Source organism: Poecilia latipinna, unplaced genomic scaffold (assembly GCF_001443285.1).
Source record: "Poecilia latipinna isolate Pla-1442-1.1 unplaced genomic scaffold, P_latipinna-1.0 Scaffold761, whole genome shotgun sequence".
Classification (NCBI taxonomy): Eukaryota; Metazoa; Chordata; class Actinopteri; order Cyprinodontiformes; family Poeciliidae; genus Poecilia; species Poecilia latipinna.
In genome coordinates, this window is record NW_015113377.1 from 51,233 (window position 1) to 74,558 (window position 23,326).

Sequence of the window (23,326 nt, forward strand, 5' to 3'; positions counted from 1 at the left end):
GTCTTTTTAAATGTTTGAGCTCATCATGATACTTCCACCACCATGCTTGACAGCTGTAAAAATATTTGACTTGAAAGCCTTGTATAAACACACTTCTTGCATATTTTCGCCAAAGAGCTCAATTTTGACTTTGTCTTGAGATTTTCTTTGTTCATCAGGAGCAGACCGATGTTGAGCTTGAAGGTGTCGATGTAGCGGGGGTTATTTTTAGTCATCAGCCTCTCGGCTCATGTTGAGCGAGAACTTGCTTCACTGTGGACAATAACAATGGTGTTATTGAGGTGACAGGTTGGGTCCGATGTTTCCCATTTGGGCAGATTTTGGTGTTCCAACAGAACTGACCTCCCCTACAAACATCATCAGTGTTCAGACAGATAAAGCTGGTCAACATTTAGCTGCTGCCACGACTCAGACCTGTTGCATATTTCATCAATTTTGACATACATAGAGGTCAAATATCCATCCAGGTTTCAGAAAAAGCATTTGGTAGACATTATAACATTAAAAATAAATATTGAGAAAGTATGTTATGGCTGCATGCAAAGGATTAGACTCAGTCTAGGTTAGAGGCAGACAATGGCAGAAAATCATGAATGCAGTGTTCAAACTCGTCCAACTAAAAATTGGAAGCAGAATTGAGACATTTTGGGGGGGAGTACGAAACAAAAGGCACAAGTTTGCTTTGGGGAAAGATTTGCTTTTATCCACGAAGAGAAAGGACATCTCTCCTCCTTCAGCAGAGGAAATGTATCAAAGCTGCCCTTTTTCGTTTTGTTTTCTCTTATATTTGAAACTACACTGATGAGTCAAAGGGAAAAGGTTTTGGCGATTCTTTTCAGAGGGATAAATTAAGAGAAAGTGAGAGTTAGAAATGATATAGTTTCAAACCACTTCCCTCCTACTACAGTCATCTGTCACCTTTCTGTTCAGAGGCTGATGAGATTTAAAAGAAACTTCTGCAGCTAAGTCGAAGGTTTATTTATAAGAAGTGGTCTCATTACAGAAACTCACTAAATGTTAGGGGTCATATTGCAGGATGAAGAAACGACCCTTTTCATACATTATTATAAACTTGTTCTTTACATTCATCGATCCTTTTTTCCAAATCAAATCCAGGGGTTTCTCGTTGTGATTTTTCCAGTTAAAACGACATTTTGGAGCATTGTTTTCTTCCAGAGAAGTATTGGTTGTGTTTCAGTGTCATCAATTAAACAGCTGCATATCTCCAGTTCCCTTTCCACGCGGTTGTTATTTGGTTGCGCTCACTTCCCCTGATCTGGTCAGTGCAGCAACTTAATAGTCAAACATGCACTTTTTATGTGGAACATGAACAGGTCTTTTGTTGTAAAAGATGTGACGTCTTTTGCATGATGGTGACTTAACTGAGCTCACAACTGTCATCAATCACACGGCAAATGTCAAAGGTGAGACATTTGCTACTGATTAACAAAACACAAACAAACACTTGGATCTGCTTTTTGATCGACTGAATGAAGGGACGTGGAAACCCATCCCCTGCACACACACACACACACTCGCACACAAATGCACACGTGCACACACACAGACACACGCACACACACACACGCACAAATGCACACACACTCGGGGGATTTTTTTAGCCTGGTGCATAAATACTCCAGGAGCATGCTGAGTCTAGACAGACAAGACACAGCCTTCCTCTGATCTGCTTTCAAGTTCAACATTTTTGGATCGAGCGACAGGATAAAGGTAAACTACACTCATTATTATGTATTTATTTCAATTTGCTCTGTTATTTGAATGTATAGCATACTGCTGAATTTATTAAAAAATCAGTTGAAGGAACAAAGGTTTGCTTAAATTTTAACCTAAATTATTCATCACATAAAAAGTGTTTAATATGTGATGTTCGGTCAATATTTTCCTCAATATTCTCATTTTCAATATTTGTAATATCTATGTGCTGGGATATTTAAACCCGCTGGTCCTCAGTCTGAAATCATCAGGTGAAAATATGTGTTGGATGAAAAGAAAGAAAATAAAAGTTGTATTTATACTCTTTATTAAAGCTTAGGTTTTTCCATCCCCTCTAGATGTGATGTTTTTGTCTTTGTAATTTATAAACACATTCTATTTGTAGCTCCTAAACTATGAAATATTGCTGACCTAGTTTAATAACCTCACATACCTCAAAACAGGTTTTCATGTTTTTAATGTATTCTCATCTCTTACAGATGCAGTTGTTGCTCCTGTTGGTTCTAAGTGCCAGCCTTTGCTTTGCCAACTCCAGCATCTCCCATCCCAGAATCCAGACTCTAATGGACAATGGTTTTTATCTCTTTTCTTTTTTGCTCGTCTCTTTTTAGCCACCCTCATGTTAAATATTAACTCATCTCTTATTTCTTTTTATGATCTCCCCAGCTGTGGTGGTACAGGTACCACATGCTCATGGCAGCATAGTGGAAGTTCCCCTGACCTGCGGAGACTCTTATCAGGACGATGAAGTGTTTTGGAAGAAAAATGGTAAAAAAATAAATAAAAATTGTTAGATATTCAGTGCAGCTAATATCATATTTGTAGAACACCTTCACTGAGGGCTAATTCAGAGCATAATCTTAATAAAAGACACCTGATATTTTGCTGTTGTAATAGAAGTTAACAAAGACATAGGAAGTTTACAAACCTGAGAGGAACATAACTGATACTATTAACTTCTGGATTTCTCAGGGGAGGAAATGACGCCAGCTCTGCAGGGAAACCAGATCACCGTTTTGGTGAAAGAGATGAAAGCAGGAAACTACTCCTGTCACCTCAGCTCTAGTGGAGAATACCTGAACCACACGCTGATCCTGGTCCAGCTGGATCCAGACAACAGGACTGTCATCCTGGAGGAGAAATCCCCTGGACAAGGTGAGAGGAGAAAGGGATGACTGAGAGGGAATCAGGTTATGGGATCCAAGAAAGATTAAAAAATAATAGGATGGATGTCGCTGTTCTGCTAAAATAAGAATAATGGAGAGAACTGAAATAACATTCTTTGATAAATTATTAGCTAAATTAGAGATTCTTTTAAAATGGCTTAGATCATCACGGGGTTTTTTTATTGAACTATAACTTCATAAAAAAATCAGTTATCAAATAATCATGTCACATACTACTAAGAAAAAAAGCCATCCAGACCATCCTAAATAAAAATCTCCTAACACAGAAACTGGGTGTGCCACCTTTAGCAGAAACAACAGATAATCTGTGAAAAGATCAATCTGCACCTCCTCCATGAGAAAAGGGAAAGAATGAAGGAAAAGGGGAAAAAAGGGAGAAAAAATAACATTTAATTTTGGTCCTGATGTTAGGTAACAATGATCAATTAAAGAATACACATTTATTTTAAATATAGCATATAGAAACACCTAAAGCTAAACATTAGTTGGTTATTATGCCGTTATGCATGGTGTTATTCTTAACACTGTTGCTTTGCAAAAAGAGGATCTTGAGTTTAAATCTGGGCTGGTCCTTTTCTGTGTTGTTCTCATCCATTTGCAGCTTCCTGCTTAGAAAAGCAGCAGGTTAAGTCCATTATTTTTTTATTCTTATTCCTGCAGGTCACATCTATTGCTCAGCACAGAATTACAAAGGCTCTTTCCACTGCACCTGGAAGAAAACGCATCACAGATCCCATGCTGCTGTGCTCCTGGTTAAGGCACACCGGTAAGGACAGAAGTCTCTCTTCATTAGTCTCCCACTAATTTAAATAGAGTCTGAGTATCACTTTAAATAAACTTGGTGCAATACTTTCATAAAGGGGCTATTGTCTATTACCTGTTTTAGATCATAATTTATCCATTTGTTTTGAATCCAGTAACATGGATGAGATTTCCTGTGTGCTGGATGCTGATGGGTTGGGGGTTCAGTGCCAGGATGTCGACTGCCCTTACAAAGAGGAAACACACCAAATCCAGTTCACCATTTACATGCACAGCTACTCTCGTCTGGAGGCCTACACAAAGTCATTCTACCTGAGAGAGATTGGTAGGTCCATTTACAGAAATATCAGGGTTTGATGTTATGATTTTTTGCATTTAGTGATTACATATGTGATTATGTTTTTCTGACTTCTCATTTGGAGATTTACTTACTTTTCTTGACTTCATCTCTTCATATTGTATCCAGTGAGGCCAGAAAACCTCCCCAACCTGCACATAAGTTGTGGCCAGGTGTTCAGCTGGGACTACCCGGACACCTGGGAAAAGCCCCGCACCTACTTCAGCCTCCACTTCCAGGTCAAGGTCGTCCAGAATGGACAATCCTGCCACACCGAAAAGATCCTACTGGTAACCGAAATGCAAATGTCAATTTAAGATTCCAGTTTGGCCAAATCACTTTATGTTTAAACTGTGGTGTCAATTATTTCAGGAGCCTAAAATCACTGAAGAAACTAAGTTTGAAGTCAATATCAAATCCAAGAAGTATGTTTTCTGTGTGAGAGCTCAGGACAAATTTACCCAGGGACCGTGGAGCCCCTGGAGTGAGTACACGTAAGTGCTTCAGTCTACCTTCTTAAAATATAAAGAAATGTTATTGAAACTATTTTTAGTCCTAAAATAAACTCACTTTTCCGCCACTTGTTTTAATCATAATTAGTTTTTTTTTTCTCCAGAGTGAACAAAAACATCATGAACTGCCATTCCTAAAACGAAGCAAGTTGGGAAAATGTGACAACTACTTTAAAACCAGATTTTCAGTTTTTTTAAGCCCTGCTAAAAATGAATGAATGTATACATGTACAGTATTTATTCCTTTTTATTTAAGTTACTTTTATAAGTTTACAATGGATGAAAACCTTTGTGAATTACTAAATTGAATATTGTTTCTTTTTTTAAACCAATTTTCCAAAATGTTTTTCTTTTATATTTCATAATAAAATCCAGCATCTCTATTTCTTGTGTGATCATCTTAAAATACTTCCTTCACTGCACAGAAAATTATCTACAAATGGAAAACATTCAAAGCAAAAACAGCCAACATGTGCATAGCTGTCAGAGCAACCAGAAAGGCACTGCATAGATTTAACTTAAACAGGAGGTTCTTTAAGAAAAACATAAACACCAAATTAATATTTGCTAAATGAACAAAGTCAAAGACCAGAACTTATGGAAAAAAAACATTCTTTGAACAAATAAGACCAAGGCTGAATTATTCTGACACCAGAACAGGTTTGGGAGAAAACAAATGCAACAGAAACACCACAGCAAACATAAAGTCAAAGCGACAATGGGGTTTAGATTGCGCCATATTTATATGTTACAATATCCCAGTCAAAGACCAGATTGAGAATCTGCTGCATGACTGTACATGTGCAAAACTGAAACATTATGCAAACTGTAGAACATGGAGGTGGAGGTGTGATGGTTTGATGATCATTTGCTGCAGCAGGACCTGGTCAGCTCACCATCATGGAACTGACCGTGAATTCTACTACAACTCAGACGGTGCTGGAGACGATGAGTAAAAAAAGTTACAGCATTAAAAAAGAACTCATTTTAAAGAGTTAGAGGAGCAATAAGCAGCAGAGACAATTTTGGTACAAAAAAGTTTTTATGGTTAAATTTACAGGAAGTTCATAAGAAAACAAAAAGTCAGTCAATGACATCATCCCATGAAATGATAAACTACACCTTCATCTATAGCTTAAAATGACTTTTGGTAACAACGGAAATAGTCTAAATTAGACTTACATTGTTTGGTAAAATCTTTCAATACCAAAAAAAAAAAACTCAAGCAACTGATCCTTGTTTGAATGAGTGTTTTAAAGTGTGCATGTAGAAATTACACACAGAAAAGACACCCAAAACGAAAACAGAACAAACACATTTTTGGGCAAATACACGTCAACACCCATCCAGCCTTGACCAGAGCTGCACACTTAACTCATGAATATATTATAGCAAAACATGCATTGAAGTCCATTGTAATGGTCAGTGATGTAATCAGTGTCAAAATTTGATGGATATTTTATTTTTTATCTCACAGTAGTTTTAGTGGTTATTGCATATTGTTGTATAGCAGTGATCAAATCTGCTTTTGGTTTGGACCACTGCTCTAAAAAAAAAAAGAAACGGGTACAAATTAAAGTTCTTCATTACAACCAAGAGATTTTCTAGATATGCAACGTACACTGTTAGCCGCTAAGCCAAATGACTCCCTGCACTCTGAAAACACTTCAATACCTGTTATGAGAGGTGATATTTGAGCTTTGTGAACCAGAATGGGTTCAGAGGTGGGATGAACACACAGGAACATGACCTTTAATTTCCTCCAACATTTATGTAACAAAAGAGATGTAAACAACTGTAGAAATCTGTAGGCCACTGTGGACTTGACTGAGTGTTATAGCTGTCCATCATGAGCTGGTCGTCACTCTGGAATTTGTCACGGCAATGAATGTGAAGAAAATATTCAGACCAAGAAGACCATGCAAATATATAAAGGAGGAAGGAAGCTAGTTCTGACAGTGTTGGTGTCTGCAACATTACGGGTTAATTGGTGATCTAAGTCCAACAGGGTTGTTTGGAGAGATGGATTTGGGTGTGCGTGTGTGTGTGTGTGTATATGTGTGTGTGTGCGTGCGTGTGTGTGTGTTGGGTAGAACTGAAGGATGGGGTTGTTGTTTCTAGCCCAATTGTTTGTAGATAGTTGACTGTTTCCTCAGTGCTGCTGCCTCTTGGATAAGTACCTACAAAAACACACAAATTAAATTACTTTCACTTCACAACCAATAGATGTTAGGAATATACAGTATCTTAAAAAAACTAAACCTTCAAATGTTGTCACAGTACAGCTATAAATCTTAATTTGCTGGAATTTAATGTAATAGTCGAGATGCACGACATGTTGGCACCAACACTGGTATCAGTCGATCATTTTAACAATCGATATTAATGTTCATATTCTTGCTATTTTTTATAGGAGGGGATCGGAGGAGGTTGGTCATGTGGTATTTGTTTGGTCATGTGACATTAGCTGTGATTTCAGTGCAAACAGGACCATGAAGACCAAGGAACAGATGATCTGTGGACATCTGTTCAAAGCGGAACAGATGTCTGGTTTATGAACTCCTCAAACTTGACCTCTATGGAAGAGCTGAAAGCAGGTTTTGAAAGAAAGCTGAAATAAGCACAGTTTTCTGTTTGTCACAATCCATGAAGGTGGTTCACCAAATATGTGGAAGATGCTGCTTTCATTATTATCATCAAAGTTCAATATCTACTTTTGATTTTGTAAGGTAGTGTACTGTCCATGGCTTACAGATGTTGTGTTTGTGATTAAAAGAATACTATTCATTGCCTTGTTAACACATTTTACGCTCCATCAGCCTACCTCTCCCAATGCTTATGATTAAGTCCACTGAAGTCTTCAAGCTTGGCGATTTCTTTCAGGTACTGAGCCAGTTTAGAGAGCTCTCTGTCCTTCTCCCTGTTGAGATGGGCCTTCATGAAGGGTCGGATCTAGCAAACAGCAGCACAAAGTAAGGTGCAAGTCACAGCAGCATGTGTGGATCACAGAGCCTATGCAGAAGAGGAAAAAGTACAGCCAACCTTTAGTCCATTCTGTGGATTCATGAGGAAATTTCGTCCGATGTCATCAAACATGATGGTGTTCTTTCTGTTGTAAAACTCCCCATACTTTCCCCAGATCACACCTAAAGGCTTCACCTGGAGATGTCATGGAAAACAGAAAGTCAGGGCAGTTATTATGGTAATCACCCTAAACAGGAGGACACTTTTTTTACAGTGCATCTAAGTTAAATGAACTAATCCGAGTGAAGATGGGAATGAAACAAGAAACGTTTCAGGTGTACGAACCTCCACCACCCCTCTCTTCGGGGTGTGAACTGTGATCATGGCTCCGCTGTCCAACATGAATGTGATCTTGTAACTTGGGTTTTCCGTCACTCCCAACTCCTGCATGTATGGAAACACACAGATACAGTATGTACAGCCTAAACTCACTGTGTACGAATGTTCAACACCGCCACCTTCTGGAAAGATTGTGGTACTGCAAATTTAGAAACAATTTTGGGATGCATCTACTCAATGTGATGAGAAGGGGGAATAAATTGGATTTGTTTTGATGAAACGATGTTTATGTATGTAAAACAATTATTTTGTGATGTCTTTACTAATTATTTTTGAACAATTTATCGGTTGGAGTAAAATCCCAATCAATAAATAAATCCCTTTTATCCAGGCATAGCAGAATGTTTAAGAAAAACTGGGCTAGGCAAAATTACACACTTTGAAAAAAACAAAAAAAACAAGAGGAATACTTGCTTTCATCTTGGCCTCTATCCACTTCATACTTGTAGCAGCTAAAGAGAGAAAGCACGAGTATACATCGTTAAACCCGGGAATCTTGAAAGATGGAGATAAACATATTGATTTTTCTACATTTGATAAATATTCCCCAACTTTTCAATTCATTAGAATGCTACACAAAAACAAATTCAAATAAAAATTTTATATATAATTTTTTTTTATCAAATCAACTCCTAAATTTCAAACAGATTGCAGAGCAGATTTCTGTTAATTATAATGATCACAGCTTAATAATAATGAAAACTGTATTTATGTGGCTTCGTCACAAATAAACCTCCATTTCACGCAGCATGGATGCAAAATTTATGCAAAAGTAGCCTTGAGTAAGTATTGAGTGCATATACTGTACAGTATATGGAGATACTGCTTAGGACATTACATAAACTAGGATATATTTAAAGACTATTTTTCTTGATCAGGTATAATGTTCAAGTTCTTAAATACTCAAATTACTCAAAATAAACCCTAATTATATCACTCTGAGTACAATCATGCACCAGAAGTGGCTGAATTAGAAAGATTTGCCAAACAAAACTTTAACTTTTATGTTCTCACACACTTTTCAGTTCATCAGGTACACGAAAACGACTAATATTTGGCCTATTTTCTATAGCAGTTGATCTCTGTATTAACACAGGAAGCTTGTCATATTAGGGTTACCTTTTGACATTTAAGCAAGTATTAAACGTATGTTTTATTAAGCCCATACTTATACAGCAATTCTTTACTGGTCTGATGTAATGTTCTAATTTTATCTACCATATTTTTATTAGCAGGTGGAAAATCATCCTAATTAACAAAAATAAAGGCCTGAAAACATCAGTTTTGGAAACTACAGGAAGTGTTTCATGAAATTAACTTTTCAGGAATATTCTAATTTATAAAATGGGCTTGTAGCTGATGAAAACCTATTTTATTTTGGTTCATCTTCAAAGCTAGCCAAGAGGGAAGTTTTTTTTAGTCATATTCGTCAAAAAACTGTTCACGGACATCTAAGGAATGCTAAAACCATTCCTCCAATCGATATAACTAAACCAGAGAATGGAGACGGTACTTACACCAGATGACAATGTCGTAGTCCTCATAGGCAGATGTGAGGAACTCATGAAGGAAAGGTCTCATCAGCTCCTGACCCGTTTCAGCACAGGACTTGTGATCTAAACACACATAACATCAATTTCCAGGTTCAAATGATGAGATGATGTGTTGCCAAGGATTTCTGTTTTCCAGTGAAACCAAAACTTTGAGGAAAAGTGAATTATACATTAGTCAGGTTCTCATATATTGTCTCTAACTCACCAAACAGAGTGTAGTCCACATCCAATACCAGGAGCCTCTTGCCTTCTCTGGGAGGATTCAGTTCCTCGACTTTATAGTCTTTGACTCTGCGAGCTATTTTAGCTAGATTCTCCTCTCTGAAGACCCGAGAAACACAAAGTGATAAATAGATATCTCCTTTCAACATGTCCTCTTATTTTATTAACCATCTGCACTCAGGCTGTTAACTTTCTTACCTGTTCTGCACCTCTATGACTTCCTCCTCAATGTCAAAATCATTTACAACATCGTCATTGTCTGGGGGAGGAGCTAAAACGTCTTCCTTTAAAATGAACAAATATACATGTGTAACATTCACCATTCAGGTCAATAATCAGAAAAAAATCTTAAATATATCCAGCCATAAATTTACATACACTCATCATGGTAAAAAGCTGTCAATAGTTGAGGAAATTGAAGGTTTTCTTCCTTCTTCATTATTCAAACAGGTTGTGCAAACCACCAGATGAATTGGCAGTAACACTGTTATGATCCGATCATGCTTCACAGTTGATACAGAATTCATTGGCATAAAGTCTTTCCCTGAATACCCCCAAAACTATTCCAAATAAATGAAGTTATAGGTAAATTAATACATGTAAATATTGCCCTCTCAATTTGATTATATTAAAAAAGTGCCATCTGGCTGCTGTTTTATCCATAAAAAAATAAAAATCTTGTTTGTAGTTTCTGAAAAGCTTTACACCATAGGGCCCTCCTTAAACATCTTCTCCCAAATTAGCAAATGTCATCGAATATGTTACTAGCATGGAAATCTCGTAGCAGTAATTGTGCATACAATAATATTGTAATATTAAAAATTGTGTTATGTTGTGCATATTCATTCCACTCTGAAAAAAAAGAATGCTTCAAATGAATCCTTAAGGGACAAAAACAAAGGACATTCCTGTCCATGATAAGCGCAATCTGTGCATCATAGTAAATTTCATAAAACCTCTTAATAGAGCTGTTGTAGTTTGACAGAGTTGTTACTATGAACTGCATGCCATTGTAGCACCTCTGCTCTCACCCTTCCACTTACCAGGCTTTCTTCTCTGGTACCCATCATCATAATTTTGGTATTAGGCTTTAGTTTCAAAGAGCCCAGCTTAACCTCATCCTCTGCAGGTTTACCTGGAAACAGGAATTAAAAGAAACAGAGTAAGAATTAGAAGTCATTTAATAATGATGCTAAGGGATTTATCTGTGCCCTCTCACCTTTAATCTTTAGTCCCAGTAGTTTCTGTCTCTCTGGTAACACCCCAGTCAGACTCTTGATAGACTGTTTCAGGTCCATCACAGTGTCCTCCTCAGAAAGAGAACTGATGGAGTACTCCTGTCCTCCCCACTTTATGATCACTGACACAGACATGGCTTACACGGGCTCTTCACGAACATGCACGACACTGACCTTTGTGCACACACCTGCTGCTGTTTCTACCAGGACTAACAAACATCCACACCTTGACAACAGAGGGGAAAAGGCAAAGTAACAGGAGAGGTGTTCAGTGACCAGCAACAGCTCGAAACAAAACACGCAAATCAGTGAAGCAGCAAGAGAAACACAAAGTAACTCTTTAATTTATTTAGGTATTTAAGACAAACAGACGAATTCCTTCCGATGAGAGAGGACACTTTGATTATTTTTAGCATGCGGTGGCTAACAGTGACTAGCAGCAATGTAAACACGGAGGGTATTAGAACATGTTAGCATTAAATAATAAGAGGAGCCTGGTAGCTCTTATAGTTCAGAGCAAGCTAACCTGGAATACTTGACTGTGACTCCAGGGATTTGACAGAAACGTAAATGAATGAAGTTCTCGCTTCCGTTTCATTCATCGATAGATAAATACCGTGCTCTTCCTGGCGTTCCCCTACCTTTCCGGTAGTGACGTAGGAAAAAGACTGTTCCCATAGTGACCGCTTGTCAACAGATTAACAGCAATTTGAAGCAGGCTTTAAACACATAATATCCTTTTAACACTATGCTTATGTTTCTGTCTCTGTTCCTTCCAAGCCTTTCAGATGTGATTAGGTTTTGTGCTCGTTGTAGCCCACATTGTCATTGTCCTTCCTTACAATTTCTGAAAATCATTTTAGCAATACCTTTTTTTTGAGCAATGCCTTTTTTTCACCATTGCTCTGTTGGAATCCCAACAGTTATCACAGAATTATTGAAGGAATAGGTTCGTTATACCAGCAGTCAAAAATATGGTACTTTGATGACTTACTGGTGGAACCAAGCATTCTGCTTTCTAGCTCAAACAAGAATGTTCATCAGTCAGTTAATTAAAACCAAGCACACTTGAGTTATGCAGTGGGACAAGCAAGTCCATCTATGAAAAAGATGATTTTCACATTGTAGATAACATTCTTGTTGTTGGTTGCATAGTTTTCTTTCACTTGTAAATAATCTGTTGTGCAACAAAACACATCTCAGTTGTGTATTTCTTTCAGTCAGAGGGTCTTATTTTTAAAAAATTATTTTGCTGTAAATTTGTCCTTACTACACAGCATGTTATTCTTACTTCTGTTAATATATTTTTGTGTATAAATTGGTGCTTTAACTTGCTTGTCACTTTGCTGCTGGTACACCTGAAAGTCTCCATTGAGGGACAATATGTTATTTCTATTCTATTCCATTCTGAAAAAGCAAAACGGAATAAATCTGAAAGAAAGCTTATATAGCATCCTGAAAATAAATATGTATAAATAAGGAAAATGTATAACTTTTTTTTGGATGAAATTAACCAAAAAATATTCATTTTAATTCACATTGCAAGTTTAAAACGGTTCAGTTAATCCGATTTTATTTTAATCACAGAATCAAAAGCTTTTTTGAGAGAAATTCAGTGCAAACATTTTCTTGTAAGTAAACTAATTCAACTTTTTGTAATACAAACATGATACTAAGAGATTTAATGGGACAGGCTATGCTGCGCATGCTCAGTGCATCCCCCAGTACTGTGGTAAATGGCTGCCAGGAAAGATGAACGGATGGGCCGCGTCTTCTCGCCGTGAAGCACACCCATCTGGAGGACCGTTATCTCGGGTGGTGCCGAGTTAAAATGGTCGATACACGACCAACCAGCCACCCAGAATCAGTTTTTCATACTTATGAACATCGACCTTGAAGCGTAAGTTCTATTTTTTCCCCTGTTAAATGTTGGCTTAGCGCTGTAGCTGCGAGCACAGTGTTTCTGCCATTCTGCTGCTAGTTAACTGCGTTTCAGTTGGACTGTCTGACGAGTACTTCCGCTATTTACCAAACGCTTCATTGTGTGGGCTTTCACTGGTGTATTTGTGAAAAATAATGGCGTGTGGGACATCATTAGCTGCGGCTTTGTGGACGAATTGGTTGTTAGTCTGGCTAGCTGACAGCAACACTAGCTGACTACGTCGGCTTTAATTGTTGGCACTGCGCCGCTTTCTGTTCGGTGCTGCTCATCACCTCCACAACGCATGTATACTGTCACTGCTTGTTGTTTTCCCGTTTATACTGTAAATCTGTGGTTTCTTGGTCTACCAAATGGCTTTTATTTGCTTTGTATTTTCCATGTAGCAGTGCCCCGTACGGACTGATCTAGTTAGCAAAGTGTTGCATTCTTTCTTTTGCAGCTTAAGCTCGAGGGTTTGTTTCTGTCGAGACGGAGGGGTTACTAGAGTTCATGGCACGTACAGCAGTCAATGCAGCACTCAGTCATCCATAAGGTTTTAACTTCAGATAGAAAATCATCTCTGAACTCGTCAATGTTTTTTTCTTTAGCATAGTAGGATTGGATGTTGCTTCTTTTTGCATCTTATATTTCTTAATTTTCATTGGTGTTTCCAAACTTTGTGATTCCTGGATGACAATATGTCAACGTTGTGTCATAAAAAAGAGGAACATTACAGATGGAGATGCATTTAGATTCCTGGTTTAAAGAACCAGTTTTTTGGTTGTAAAAAAACGGTGACTTGCTATGTAGTAACTAGGGTTGTTGCAGTAAGCAATAGATCAATTAATTGCATGATTAAAGTAAAACAAGCTCAATAATTTCCATTTGCATAATTTATTGTTTTTATTTTATTTTCTCCCTCTTTTCACCAAAAACTGGATGACAAAAAACTTCAGTTTGGGGCTTTGGTCTCTATTAGCCCTTTTATTTTTTGAAGAACTGTTTTGTTGACAGACTTCATAATTCGTTGTATATGTTGTTTTGTTTATTTCTTTTGGAAAAATTAAATTGTCTTCCGCTCCCAATGTTAAATGTTCATTAGAATTTAAACTTTATTGATCTTTGAGAATGTGTTGTAGCATTACTAAGCCATCATCATTATAATACCTGAAAATGGTTTCAAAACAACAATATAGTTAGTTTTTTATAGTTTAATAGTTTAATAATATTTATAATATTTAGTAATATTAGTTTTTTGCAGTAACTTCTGGGACAATTTATTTTCCAGCAAAATTAGTCATTGTGACAGGATTAGTTGTAACTACATATTTAAGGTCTTTGGCAAGTTGCTTAAAAATATTATCTTACATTCAATGTTCAACCTAAAAAGTATTTATGCATCTATGTTTTATTTATTTATTTTGAACATTTTAAAACAATATGTAAAAAAAATATATCATTACTTCTTATTGAGAGTCACAGTAGTTATTCTTTATTTCCTATTCCAAAAACCATGTGTATCTAATATGCCATGTATGGAGGTTTTATCTAAAAGTGTAAAAATTATATTTATATAATCAGAAAATATGCAGCTGGTGTGGGCATACATTTTGTTGGCATGCATTATCTGAATGCATGACCCTAAAATATCATGCATGACATAAACATATACTGTTCTGGGTTGTGATATTGCAAACATTGATATTGTAATGATGATTGCAGAACAATATATTGTGCAGTTCTACTTTGTAGTTTTGTAATTTTAGTTTGAGTAAAAACATACCCAAAGTACGTAATATTTAGCTACATTTAATTATACATTTAGTTATTTTAAATTGCAAACAAATGAATTGAGTAATTATGTTTTTAATGTCATTAAATTAATATTTAATATTTTTCAGGCGTGAATGTATTGGGGCAGATACATTGTTACTGTCACTGTGGTGGTGTTATATAAGATAGGATTCTGAAAAACAGTCTCTGTCCAGTGAATTCAGTTACGTAAGTTCTTAGCATCCTGTCCCAGTGCTGCAGGGGTACTAACCAACGGAGACTCTCACAAATGTGAACAACACCAGAAAAGTCTTGCAGCTCTGCATCAATAATTGAGGACACAAGTATATTTAGGTTTTATGTTTTGCTAAATGCATAAATCTGATGCATATGATTTCTACTGAGCAGCAATTGAAATAATTGTAAGAGTGGAATATGACATCTTAAATGAAATGTTTTTACTAGTAGGGTTTAAACAGAAATCATATGATGTTGCAGTCACCAGGTTTGAGTAATTTTTTGTTTGCTTTTAGCATGGGAGCATGTTGCACCTTAACTTCCCTGCTCTGTATAGAAGTACTGCAAAAAAATGTAAACTGTAAAAATGTATGAAAGATATTGTGGAAAAAAATTCAATATTTTTTTTTGAATATTTCGTGTCAGGAAGTGAAACTTTCACTTCATTTTACATAGACATATTTTGAAGACTAAGTAATAAAACCCAAAATTCATTGTCCCAGAAAATTAAAATGTTATGGCATATTCATAGAAAGTTAAGTAGAAGGAAAACGTGCAGTATGTAAACTTGTAGCAGGAATAACAGCAGCATTGAGATGATTTTATAGCAAAATTGATTCAAGAATTTAAGGAAAATTCAGAAGGAGTGAACTGAGGCTGAGCGCATCAAGAACCTCTTCACATAGATGAATCCAACACCACAGGCTACAAATGCTGGATTTCTTATGTCAAGCCATTTCTAAACCAGATGCTACATCAGAAGTGTTTTACCTGGGCTAAGGAGAAAAAGAACTGAAGTGTCGCTCAGTGATCCAAAATCTTCTTTTCAGATAAAAGTAAAGTCTTCATTTGATTTGGAAGTCGATTTTCCAGAGTGTGGAAGAAGAATGGAGATGCACAAAATCCGTGTTGCTTGAAACTGAAACTGAACTGGTTGAAGTTCAATTTCTACAGTTGGTGATTGTTTGGAATGCTATGTGATCCGTTGGTTCTGGTCCACTGAGTTTTCTAGAGTCCAGAGGCGACGCAGCCGTCTACCAGGAAATTCTAGAGCACTTCATGCTTCTTTCTGCTGACACGCTGTGTGGAGATGCTAATTTCATTTTCCAGCAGGACTTGGCACCTGTCCACTCTGCCAAAAGTACCAAAAGCTTGTTCGGTAACCATAGTGCTACTGTTCTTGACGGACCATCAACCGGGCTTGACCCGAACCCCATAGAAAATCAATGTAGTATTGTCCAAAGGATGAGGAGAGACTCCAGAAGTTTGTTCTTCTCAATGCCATGCTGCAGCGATATTATAATTCATGCAAAAGGAGTTCTAACCATTTATTGAGTTCACATTAATGAACATAATTCATATCCTTTCTTTTTTTTATTTATCTTGACTAGGTTTCTAAAGACATCAAATTTTGGGTTTTTATCATCTGTGAGCCATAATCTTTAAAAGTACTAGAAAAAAGGCTTGAAATAGTTTTGTAATGAATCTTTATAATAATAAGTTACACTTTCTGAAATGAGCGATAAAAAAACAGAACTTCTCACTGAATTTCTAATGCAGTGAATATCTAATGGATGACTGTGACATGAAAGCAGACATAGTCAAATTGCTTAATCAACCAAATTCATTCTAATCACACATGGGGCAACACACATGGAAAAGCTTTTAATCAATTCTGAGCAGATTAAACAGATTGTTGGTGATGGAATCACATGTTGATGATAAGATAAAAAAAATAGAAAGGAAAACAAATTTTTCACTCATTCAGTTGAATATACCCTGGCTAAGCAAATAGTCTGGATACATCTGAAGTGTGGATGTTACAGAAAATGAAACGGTTTTCTCCTGAGGTGTGTCTTCTCCCTGTGTGGACTGCCACGTTTACAGGTAACATGAGTCCAACTTGCTCTGAGAGCAAATGGCAAACAAAAGCCTAAACGCACAGCGGAAATGTTTTTCTGTTATTTGTTTTGGAATTTCAATCTTTTGTTATAAAATGTCCCAGATTTGAAAATGTTAGCTTTATGTTAGAAACCTTCCAACCAAGGAATGCTATATATTTACAATCTAAAAACACCAACACTGATTATGTCCATTTTTTTTTTTTTTTTTAACTGACTGAACGCAAGTGTTTCATTGTCATTTCGGTTCATTTTTTTCTGAGAACTGATCAGCTCCCTTTCAAATTCTGGCAGCAGCCTCCATTCATCTGTGCTTGTTTTATTTAGCTGTCTGTTTGTGAAGTGCTTTTAATTTGCTATTGTGATTTAAGACTGGTTACTCTTTTTTTAGACTAGTGGTCAGGTCTGCAAACTAACTTTTGTTCTGTTGCAGGGAGCAAATTCTTGGAACAGAATTTTAAGATTGTTTTATGATGAAGAAAAGTTCAAAAGTAGAGATAAGTTCAGGTTAACAGGCACTGAGAACTGAGGGTTACGGCAGCGAGTTAGCTCTATGGTAAAAATGAAAGTAGTATTGATGCATGAGAAGAGGCCTCTCATACACCTGAGTATCCTATAAAATGAGTGAGCAAACGAACAAAGAGGAGGAGACGGAAACGACCTACAGTAAATTTGAATGATGGAAAGCCAGAGCGGTTTATGGAAATTACGGATCTTTTGCATGCTGTTTACAAACTGTTTTGATGTCTACTCATGCATTGTTTACATCTGTAGTTTTCATTTGCCAGTTCATTACAGTCCTTTTTGAAATTGATTGTTTAGGTCTGCAAAGTCCCAAAAGCACCACACCTGTTATCGGTTACTTTGGACTCTGTTAATATTATTATTTTTTTTAAAATAGTTAAGTAGTCTTGTAATGAATCCTTTTAATTAATATTGATATTTTTAGAAAACAAATGATTACATATTAAAAATATTCCTCTGTAATTCCTGTCGTTTTTATTGTAGCAGGCATAGTTCTTCATGAAGCAGGGCTTTTTTTCCCAGCCTCTCTGCAGCAGAGTTGTCTTTTCTTTCTTTCTCCTCATTCATTCTGCACTTCCCCCATGGCTCTCTGCATTCCTGTGACCTTGATTAATCCTGCTCTTTTGTTGCTCCGTGCCTTTCATCTTTTTTTTTTTTTTTTGTTTTGCCATTTCTTCTCCTTATCTTGTCTAACTGCGCCATATTGAATTTCTATTCTCCTCTTGCATTATTTCTTTTGTTACAGAGCACCCACTATCAACTTCTCATCTTAGAGGTCAGTTCTGCCTGCCGATCAGCGTTTCACCTGAGGCCATGGCAGTGAAGGACCGAGTAGAAGCGGTTCTCAACGTGGGTCTGCGTGTTCCCAGCATCATGCTGCTCGACGTCCTGTACCGCTGGGATGTCAGCTCCTTCTTCCAGAAGATCCAGCGCTCCAGCCTTTCCAACAACCCTCTGTTTCAGTACAAATACCTGGCACTCTACCTGCACTATGTAGGTAGGTAATTGTGCAACACACATATGCACATAAAATGTATCAATATACATATATTTTGTCACATAATGGCCACAAAAACGTAAAATAGTTTGTTTGGATTTTTTTTGTGATTGGCAAATTGAAAGTTCTCACAAAATGTAACTTTCTGTTGTTCCTGACTGATCTCTGATGTTCTCTAGCAAACCTCTGAAGCCTTCACCAAACATCTCTCTTTACATTCAGATTAAATTAAGTACAGATGGACTATACTGGTTGGACTGGATTTTATTTAAGGCTAAAACAATAAATGGGTGACTCCCTATGCATGCATCACTTTTAAACTTTTTTTCTTTTGAACGGTTCTTCCTTCTATTTAAAATACCACCAAAATACATTAGAGTTTGTGACGATAGCCTGACAAAATATGAAAAACTTTGAAAGAATACTTTTTCAAATCACTGTAATTGGTATAAAATGAGTCACTGCTGACACTTTGTATTGTCTTGTTGCTGAAAATGTGTTGTATAAAGAAAATTACCTTTACCTTACTAAACTTTGCACATTTAATAGTATGATGTCAGCTGCCACTCAGTTAAGCCGTTTATCATTTTTAATTCAAATAATCAGTTTTTTGTCCCTTTTAGCTGTGAAATCAGCAAGATTCAGTATTGGGTTCCAATATCAATATCACTTACGGATCTTACATTTCTGATCTGCTTTGAACTCACAATAAGAAGTTCAACCTTTTTTTTAATTAAAGGAAATAAAAGCCCCTCTATCTCTGGATTTTTAATCAGTTCTAACATTTTATCATGTCTAGCTGTTTTCTTGCTCATCTGAAGAAAAGATTTTCTGCTTTCTTCTAGAAAAGAGTTGGTTTTACTAAAGCTCCAACCGTTAATGGCTGGAGAGAGGTTTTTAACAGTTATAACAGGTCTGATTCTCTCTGTTCTGGCAACAGTGAATGGAAAGTCCTCCTGAAGGTCTGATTCCCAGTTGTTCTCACTGGTAAAGCCTTTTCTCAGTTCTACTTGTGGTTCCACCTCTGAGTTAGACAAAAGTGCTTGAATCCCAAATTTCTAAATTGCCAGAGTTGCATTCCTAGTATTTGATCTGCTATTTTCCATTTTCATTTCCTTCAGTAAATATTTATAGAGAACAAACAGAAATTCAACCTGCCAGTAAAACACTTTGAGCAGCGAAGGGTGGGACAATTTCTCTTCCCTTTCAATGAGATTAAATGTTGCTGAGTAGAAGTCAGTTTTAGGTTTAAAAGTGAACTCAAAAGAATATTTTGAAGACAAAAAGAGTGATGAGAGCAAGCCAAGCTTTGTGTTACAGTAAAGAGCTGTTTGCACAGCTGAGAGAGAAGCAACAGGCAAAGTATAAACTTTTCTTTCCTTGTTTCTTTTCATGGCTGCTTTTTTTTCTCAATCTTGGCTGCAGTTTATTGATGAGCCAATAGGCTGGGTATGTGCTGATGCGCACCATGGCTGGACCTGCAGAATAAAGAGGGAGCAAGGCAGTGAAAGCAAATGATCTGCATGGAAGAGCTTCTGGACATGTTTTAGGTTGTAGACTGGAGTGTAATAAAGTTGTTTATTGCAGAAATGTTCAAAGTTTCCATGCAGTTGCATAAAATGTCACAAACATCAATATGTTGATTTCTATGACTCAAAACGGCTATCATGAAGAAATGCTTTAAAATGTGTTTTCTGTGATGTTTTTGTTGCAGGTTACATCCTGAGCCTGGTGCTTCTGACTCTGCCTCGTCAGCACCTGGTTAAGCTCTACTTGTATGTTCTGACGGCCCTGCTGCTTTTTGCTGGTCACCAAGTTTCCAGGTATAAACGCTCACAAAACATCATGTTCTCTCAACATGATGAGAGAACATCAAATTAGTAGTGATGTATTTCTCTTTAAGAATTACTAGTATACCCAGTTCAAACATCATTCTTGACAGAAAGAGGTTAAAAAGCCTAAAATAATAAAAGGATAAACTTTGTTGTCCTCCATTAAGCCTTCCTGTGATCTGCTGAAAGTCTTGCTTTCCCCTTTTCTGTACTGGTTGTCCCAAAAGTTGAGGCCATGGATCCACTTTAATTTTATAGAATCACTAATAAGTTGGACCAAAAATGGACCCAACAACTCTTGGTACTGAGGATACATTTTTAGACAAACTGATGGGAGAAAGAGAGGATGCAATCGACAGATCTTGAGATGAAAAGTGTGGGAACCATTGATCTGTGCAGAGAGGTGCAGAAAGCAAAGCAGACCTGCAACCCACTCTGCATGCAAGAGCTGCTGCTTCTTCCACAACGCTTCTAGGACAGAGATTCTATGCTCTACCTTTTTGTTTTTTGCAGCAGGAAAAAGTTTGTCAAGAAGTTGTTTTGCATCTCGCTGCTGTTTTGCACTCACTCATGCTTCAGCAAGCAGCTCAATCGCAGACTCACACTGAGGTACTAGTATGAAATTCAGCGCTTTAAGAAAACAAATCTTGAGCTGATTACTGAAGATGAAGATGTTTAACTAAAGCCGTTGTTTTAATTGTTGAAGTCTGTGACGTCAGCTTTATGCTGCCATTGCATATATGAACAACACAGTTTCTTCTGGGTGTGTGGCTTCTGGGTCAAATGCAACAAGTTTATAATGATGGGAGTTGAAATAAAAAACATAAAAACTGTCTTAACCTGGACTGAAGCCACTGCTGTAGCCCGTGCTCATCCGTTTAATATAAAAAGAGAAAAATTGATCTCAAGTAAAAAAAAAAACAAAAAAAAACACAGAGCCTAAAGATACTAATCAAATTACAATACCTACCTTATATATGTTAACTATATGCACTGGACATAAAAAAGTCAATCTCAAAAAATATCAATGATCACCGATCATAATCAGCCGATTTCCGTAAAAAAGTATATGATCGGTGATCGCCGATCACAGTCTCTTGTTGCCGATCACACAAACCGATCACCTGCTTCTCATTTTGCTGCCTGCCTGTGCAGCTGGTCTCCTCTTTACTTCACACTGTGCAAACACGCAGCAACAAATCCGAAGCGATGAGGAACTATGACGCACTGAGTGAATGGGGAAGTTTGCGTCTTGCGGTGGAAAATTGGAGCACGTGGGGTGAAGCAGGTCAAAATGCATCAACACAACGAATCTAATATGGCATAAAAACAATGTCATACTTGACAGAGTTTGGCTACATCAAGACTCACTGCAGTAAAAAAACACATCTGCATAATTACTCCACTCAGTCAGAAACAGACAATCAGAACTAGCAGTAATCAGCTAGCCGCCATTCTATCAGGAAGTTTTCATTCAATAACTCAGGATTGTTTATTATAATGGAGCCTGTATTTGCCTTTGAATGTAAAGTTTTATACTTGAATTTTTCAGCAATGTTGAGAGGTTTTATTTTAACTTGTTGCATTATTTAGCCTCTTAAGAGCCTTCATATGTTTTCAGTCTGTTAAAGATAGTATTATTGATAGCAGTACAATTTTCACAATGCCTGCTTTGTTTTTTTACTTGGAAAAAGTTATTAAAAACAAGTTTTTGTCTAAATTAAGGTGAATTACATTATGTTTTTCCACATAAAGTAACCGGTAGTGCTTATGATTAAAAAAATAATAATTTTGTGATTGGTATCGGTGATCGGTATCGGTGATCGGCCCTCATGGGTGATCGGAATCGTCAGGAAAAAACCTGATCAGCACATCTCTAATGACAAGTGTTGGTTTCTTGTTCGTGTTTGTGTAAAGATTATTTGAGGTGTTACTAAACTGTAAATTGGTGTTATATAACAGCTCTGTGCTCATCTTTTCCCCTCTTTTGTCAGGGATTATGTTCGCAGTGAACTGGATTCAGGCTATGAAGGACCCGTCTACCTGGAACCACTTTCCATGAACAGATTCACCACTGCACTCATAGGTATAATATTACACACACACGCAGTGTATGTCAAGTGTTCACACCCCTGTTCAAAAACCAGTTTGTTGATTTGTTTGTCAGAATTAAGACTGAAAAATAATTTCACTCTTTTTTTTTTTCCATCACTTAATATTTTCCTGCAAAAACCATATTGTCCATAAGACACCATATCTATCTAAAACAGGGGTGTCAAACTCAATTTCACCGAGGGCCACTTCAGCATATTGGCCACCTTCAACGGGCCACATTGACGGTACAGATCAGGAGCGCCCAGGTCCAGTCCTCCAGACTGCAACTTTTAGATGCATCCCTGCTAAAACACCCCAGACAAAAGGTTGACTTCCCTCATTCAGTTCTGTAGAGGCTTATAATGAGTCAATGGTCCAGGTGTGTTAGAGAAGGAACCATCTAAAGCTGCAGATGGTAGCTCTGGAAAACTAGACTTGGGCACCTCTAGCATAAATGTATAAAAATACAATGTTAAAAATAAATTAAACACCTCATATTGTTAAAGAACTGATTTCATGTATTGAAGTTTTAAATATTACATTTGAGTTTCCATGGATGTAAAATTACTGCTCAGTTTAAAATTTACAATATTTAAATCGGTTGTTTAAAGGTAAGCAAACAAATAATAAAAACAAGTCACATGGGCAAACATAGACTTTATGCAAAGATTTAGTCTCAGAGGCAACTGAAATCAATTAATTAAAAACATTCTTTCTGAATATCATCTCATGGTCTCTGAACTAAATGCCTCTTTCTGACCAGGAGCTGACGGCGTGTTGAAGAGTTATGGACCGGACGCTTTGGAGCATCTGGTTAGGAAGCGCATTACAAACCTTTGGTTGAAATGTAGTTTGTAGTCAATTCGCACTCAAAACCTATTTTAAGTCAATCATCGGCCTATAAAATGCTGTGTGGGCCCCGGGCCTTGAGTTTGACACAGGTGCATTACGCCATAGAACTGCCAATTGGTAACTGAAATAAAGTAGCTTCGATTTCAAAGAAGCCTACATTGAAGTCGATTGGCAAATGAACAATGACGAAAGAGGAAGGCTCTTGTTGTCTCACTGCACCCCAAAAGATGCATAACCTACAAAAACCCATTTCTGTCTGGTTTTGAAACAGAGACCTATTGTG

The 23,326-nt window shown here is 37.0% G+C and overlaps 3 protein-coding genes across 4 annotated transcripts in view; 2 read left to right on the top strand and 1 right to left on the bottom strand.

The window, feature by feature from the left end:
- Nucleotides 1-1,614: 1,614 nt before the first annotated feature.
- il12bb (interleukin 12B, b) lies at nucleotides 1,615-6,094 on the top strand. 2 transcript variants are annotated; one of them, XM_015046010.1, is made up of 9 exons: nucleotides 1,615-1,715; nucleotides 2,214-2,310; nucleotides 2,404-2,505; nucleotides 2,710-2,892; nucleotides 3,585-3,690; nucleotides 3,842-4,011; nucleotides 4,153-4,313; nucleotides 4,396-4,517; nucleotides 4,640-6,094. In XM_015046010.1, the coding sequence occupies exons 2-9, from the start codon at nucleotides 2,217-2,219 to the stop codon at nucleotides 4,671-4,673; spliced, it is 972 nt and encodes a 323-aa protein (XP_014901496.1). In that variant the 5' UTR covers nucleotides 1,615-1,715; nucleotides 2,214-2,216; the 3' UTR covers nucleotides 4,674-6,094. The 2 variants fall into 2 exon arrangements, with proteins under 2 accessions (XP_014901496.1, XP_014901495.1); XM_015046009.1 differs by having other exon boundaries at nucleotides 1,618-1,731; nucleotides 2,217-2,310.
- Nucleotides 5,563-11,552, bottom strand: ublcp1 (ubiquitin-like domain containing CTD phosphatase 1). Its single transcript, XM_015046012.1, has 11 exons — nucleotides 11,438-11,552; nucleotides 10,893-11,137; nucleotides 10,717-10,808; nucleotides 9,872-9,957; nucleotides 9,657-9,772; nucleotides 9,416-9,514; nucleotides 8,313-8,350; nucleotides 7,845-7,943; nucleotides 7,578-7,694; nucleotides 7,360-7,487; nucleotides 5,563-6,715 (listed from the first exon to the last, which is right to left on the bottom strand). Exons 2-11 carry the CDS (start codon nucleotides 11,044-11,046, stop codon nucleotides 6,688-6,690), a joined length of 957 nt encoding a protein of 318 aa, XP_014901498.1. The 5' UTR covers nucleotides 11,047-11,137; nucleotides 11,438-11,552; the 3' UTR covers nucleotides 5,563-6,687.
- A 1,075-nt stretch (nucleotides 11,553-12,627) lies between these two features.
- The window catches only part of LOC106955694 (RING finger protein 145), a 30,084-nt gene continuing 19,385 nt past the window's right edge, over nucleotides 12,628-23,326 (top strand). Inside the window, exons 1-4 of the mRNA XM_015046008.1 lie at nucleotides 12,628-12,811; nucleotides 18,014-18,265; nucleotides 19,980-20,088; nucleotides 22,092-22,183. Of these exons, the coding sequence (XP_014901494.1) occupies nucleotides 18,082-18,265; nucleotides 19,980-20,088; nucleotides 22,092-22,183 (385 nt within the window). The 5' untranslated portion in view covers nucleotides 12,628-12,811; nucleotides 18,014-18,081. The remainder of the gene's footprint in view (nucleotides 12,812-18,013; nucleotides 18,266-19,979; nucleotides 20,089-22,091; nucleotides 22,184-23,326) is intronic.

Coding starts and splice junctions, on each gene's coding strand:
- il12bb (XM_015046010.1), top strand. CDS start 2,217: ATGCAGTTGTTGCTCCTGTTGGTTCTAAGTGCCAGCCTTTGCTTTGCC. Junction 4,314..4,395: donor ACACCGAAAAGATCCTACTG/GTAACCGAAATG, acceptor CAATTATTTCAG/GAGCCTAAAATCACTGAAGA. Junction 4,518..4,639: donor AGCCCCTGGAGTGAGTACAC/GTAAGTGCTTCA, acceptor TTTTTTCTCCAG/AGTGAACAAAAACATCATGA.
- ublcp1 (XM_015046012.1), bottom strand. CDS start 11,046: ATGTCTGTGTCAGTGATCATAAAGTGGGGAGGACAGGAGTACTCCATC. Junction 9,773..9,871: donor GTCATAGAGGTGCAGAACAG/GTAAGAAAGTTA, acceptor TCGGGTCTTCAG/AGAGGAGAATCTAGCTAAAA. Junction 7,488..7,577: donor ATCCACAGAATGGACTAAAG/GTTGGCTGTACT, acceptor GCTGTTTGCTAG/ATCCGACCCTTCATGAAGGC.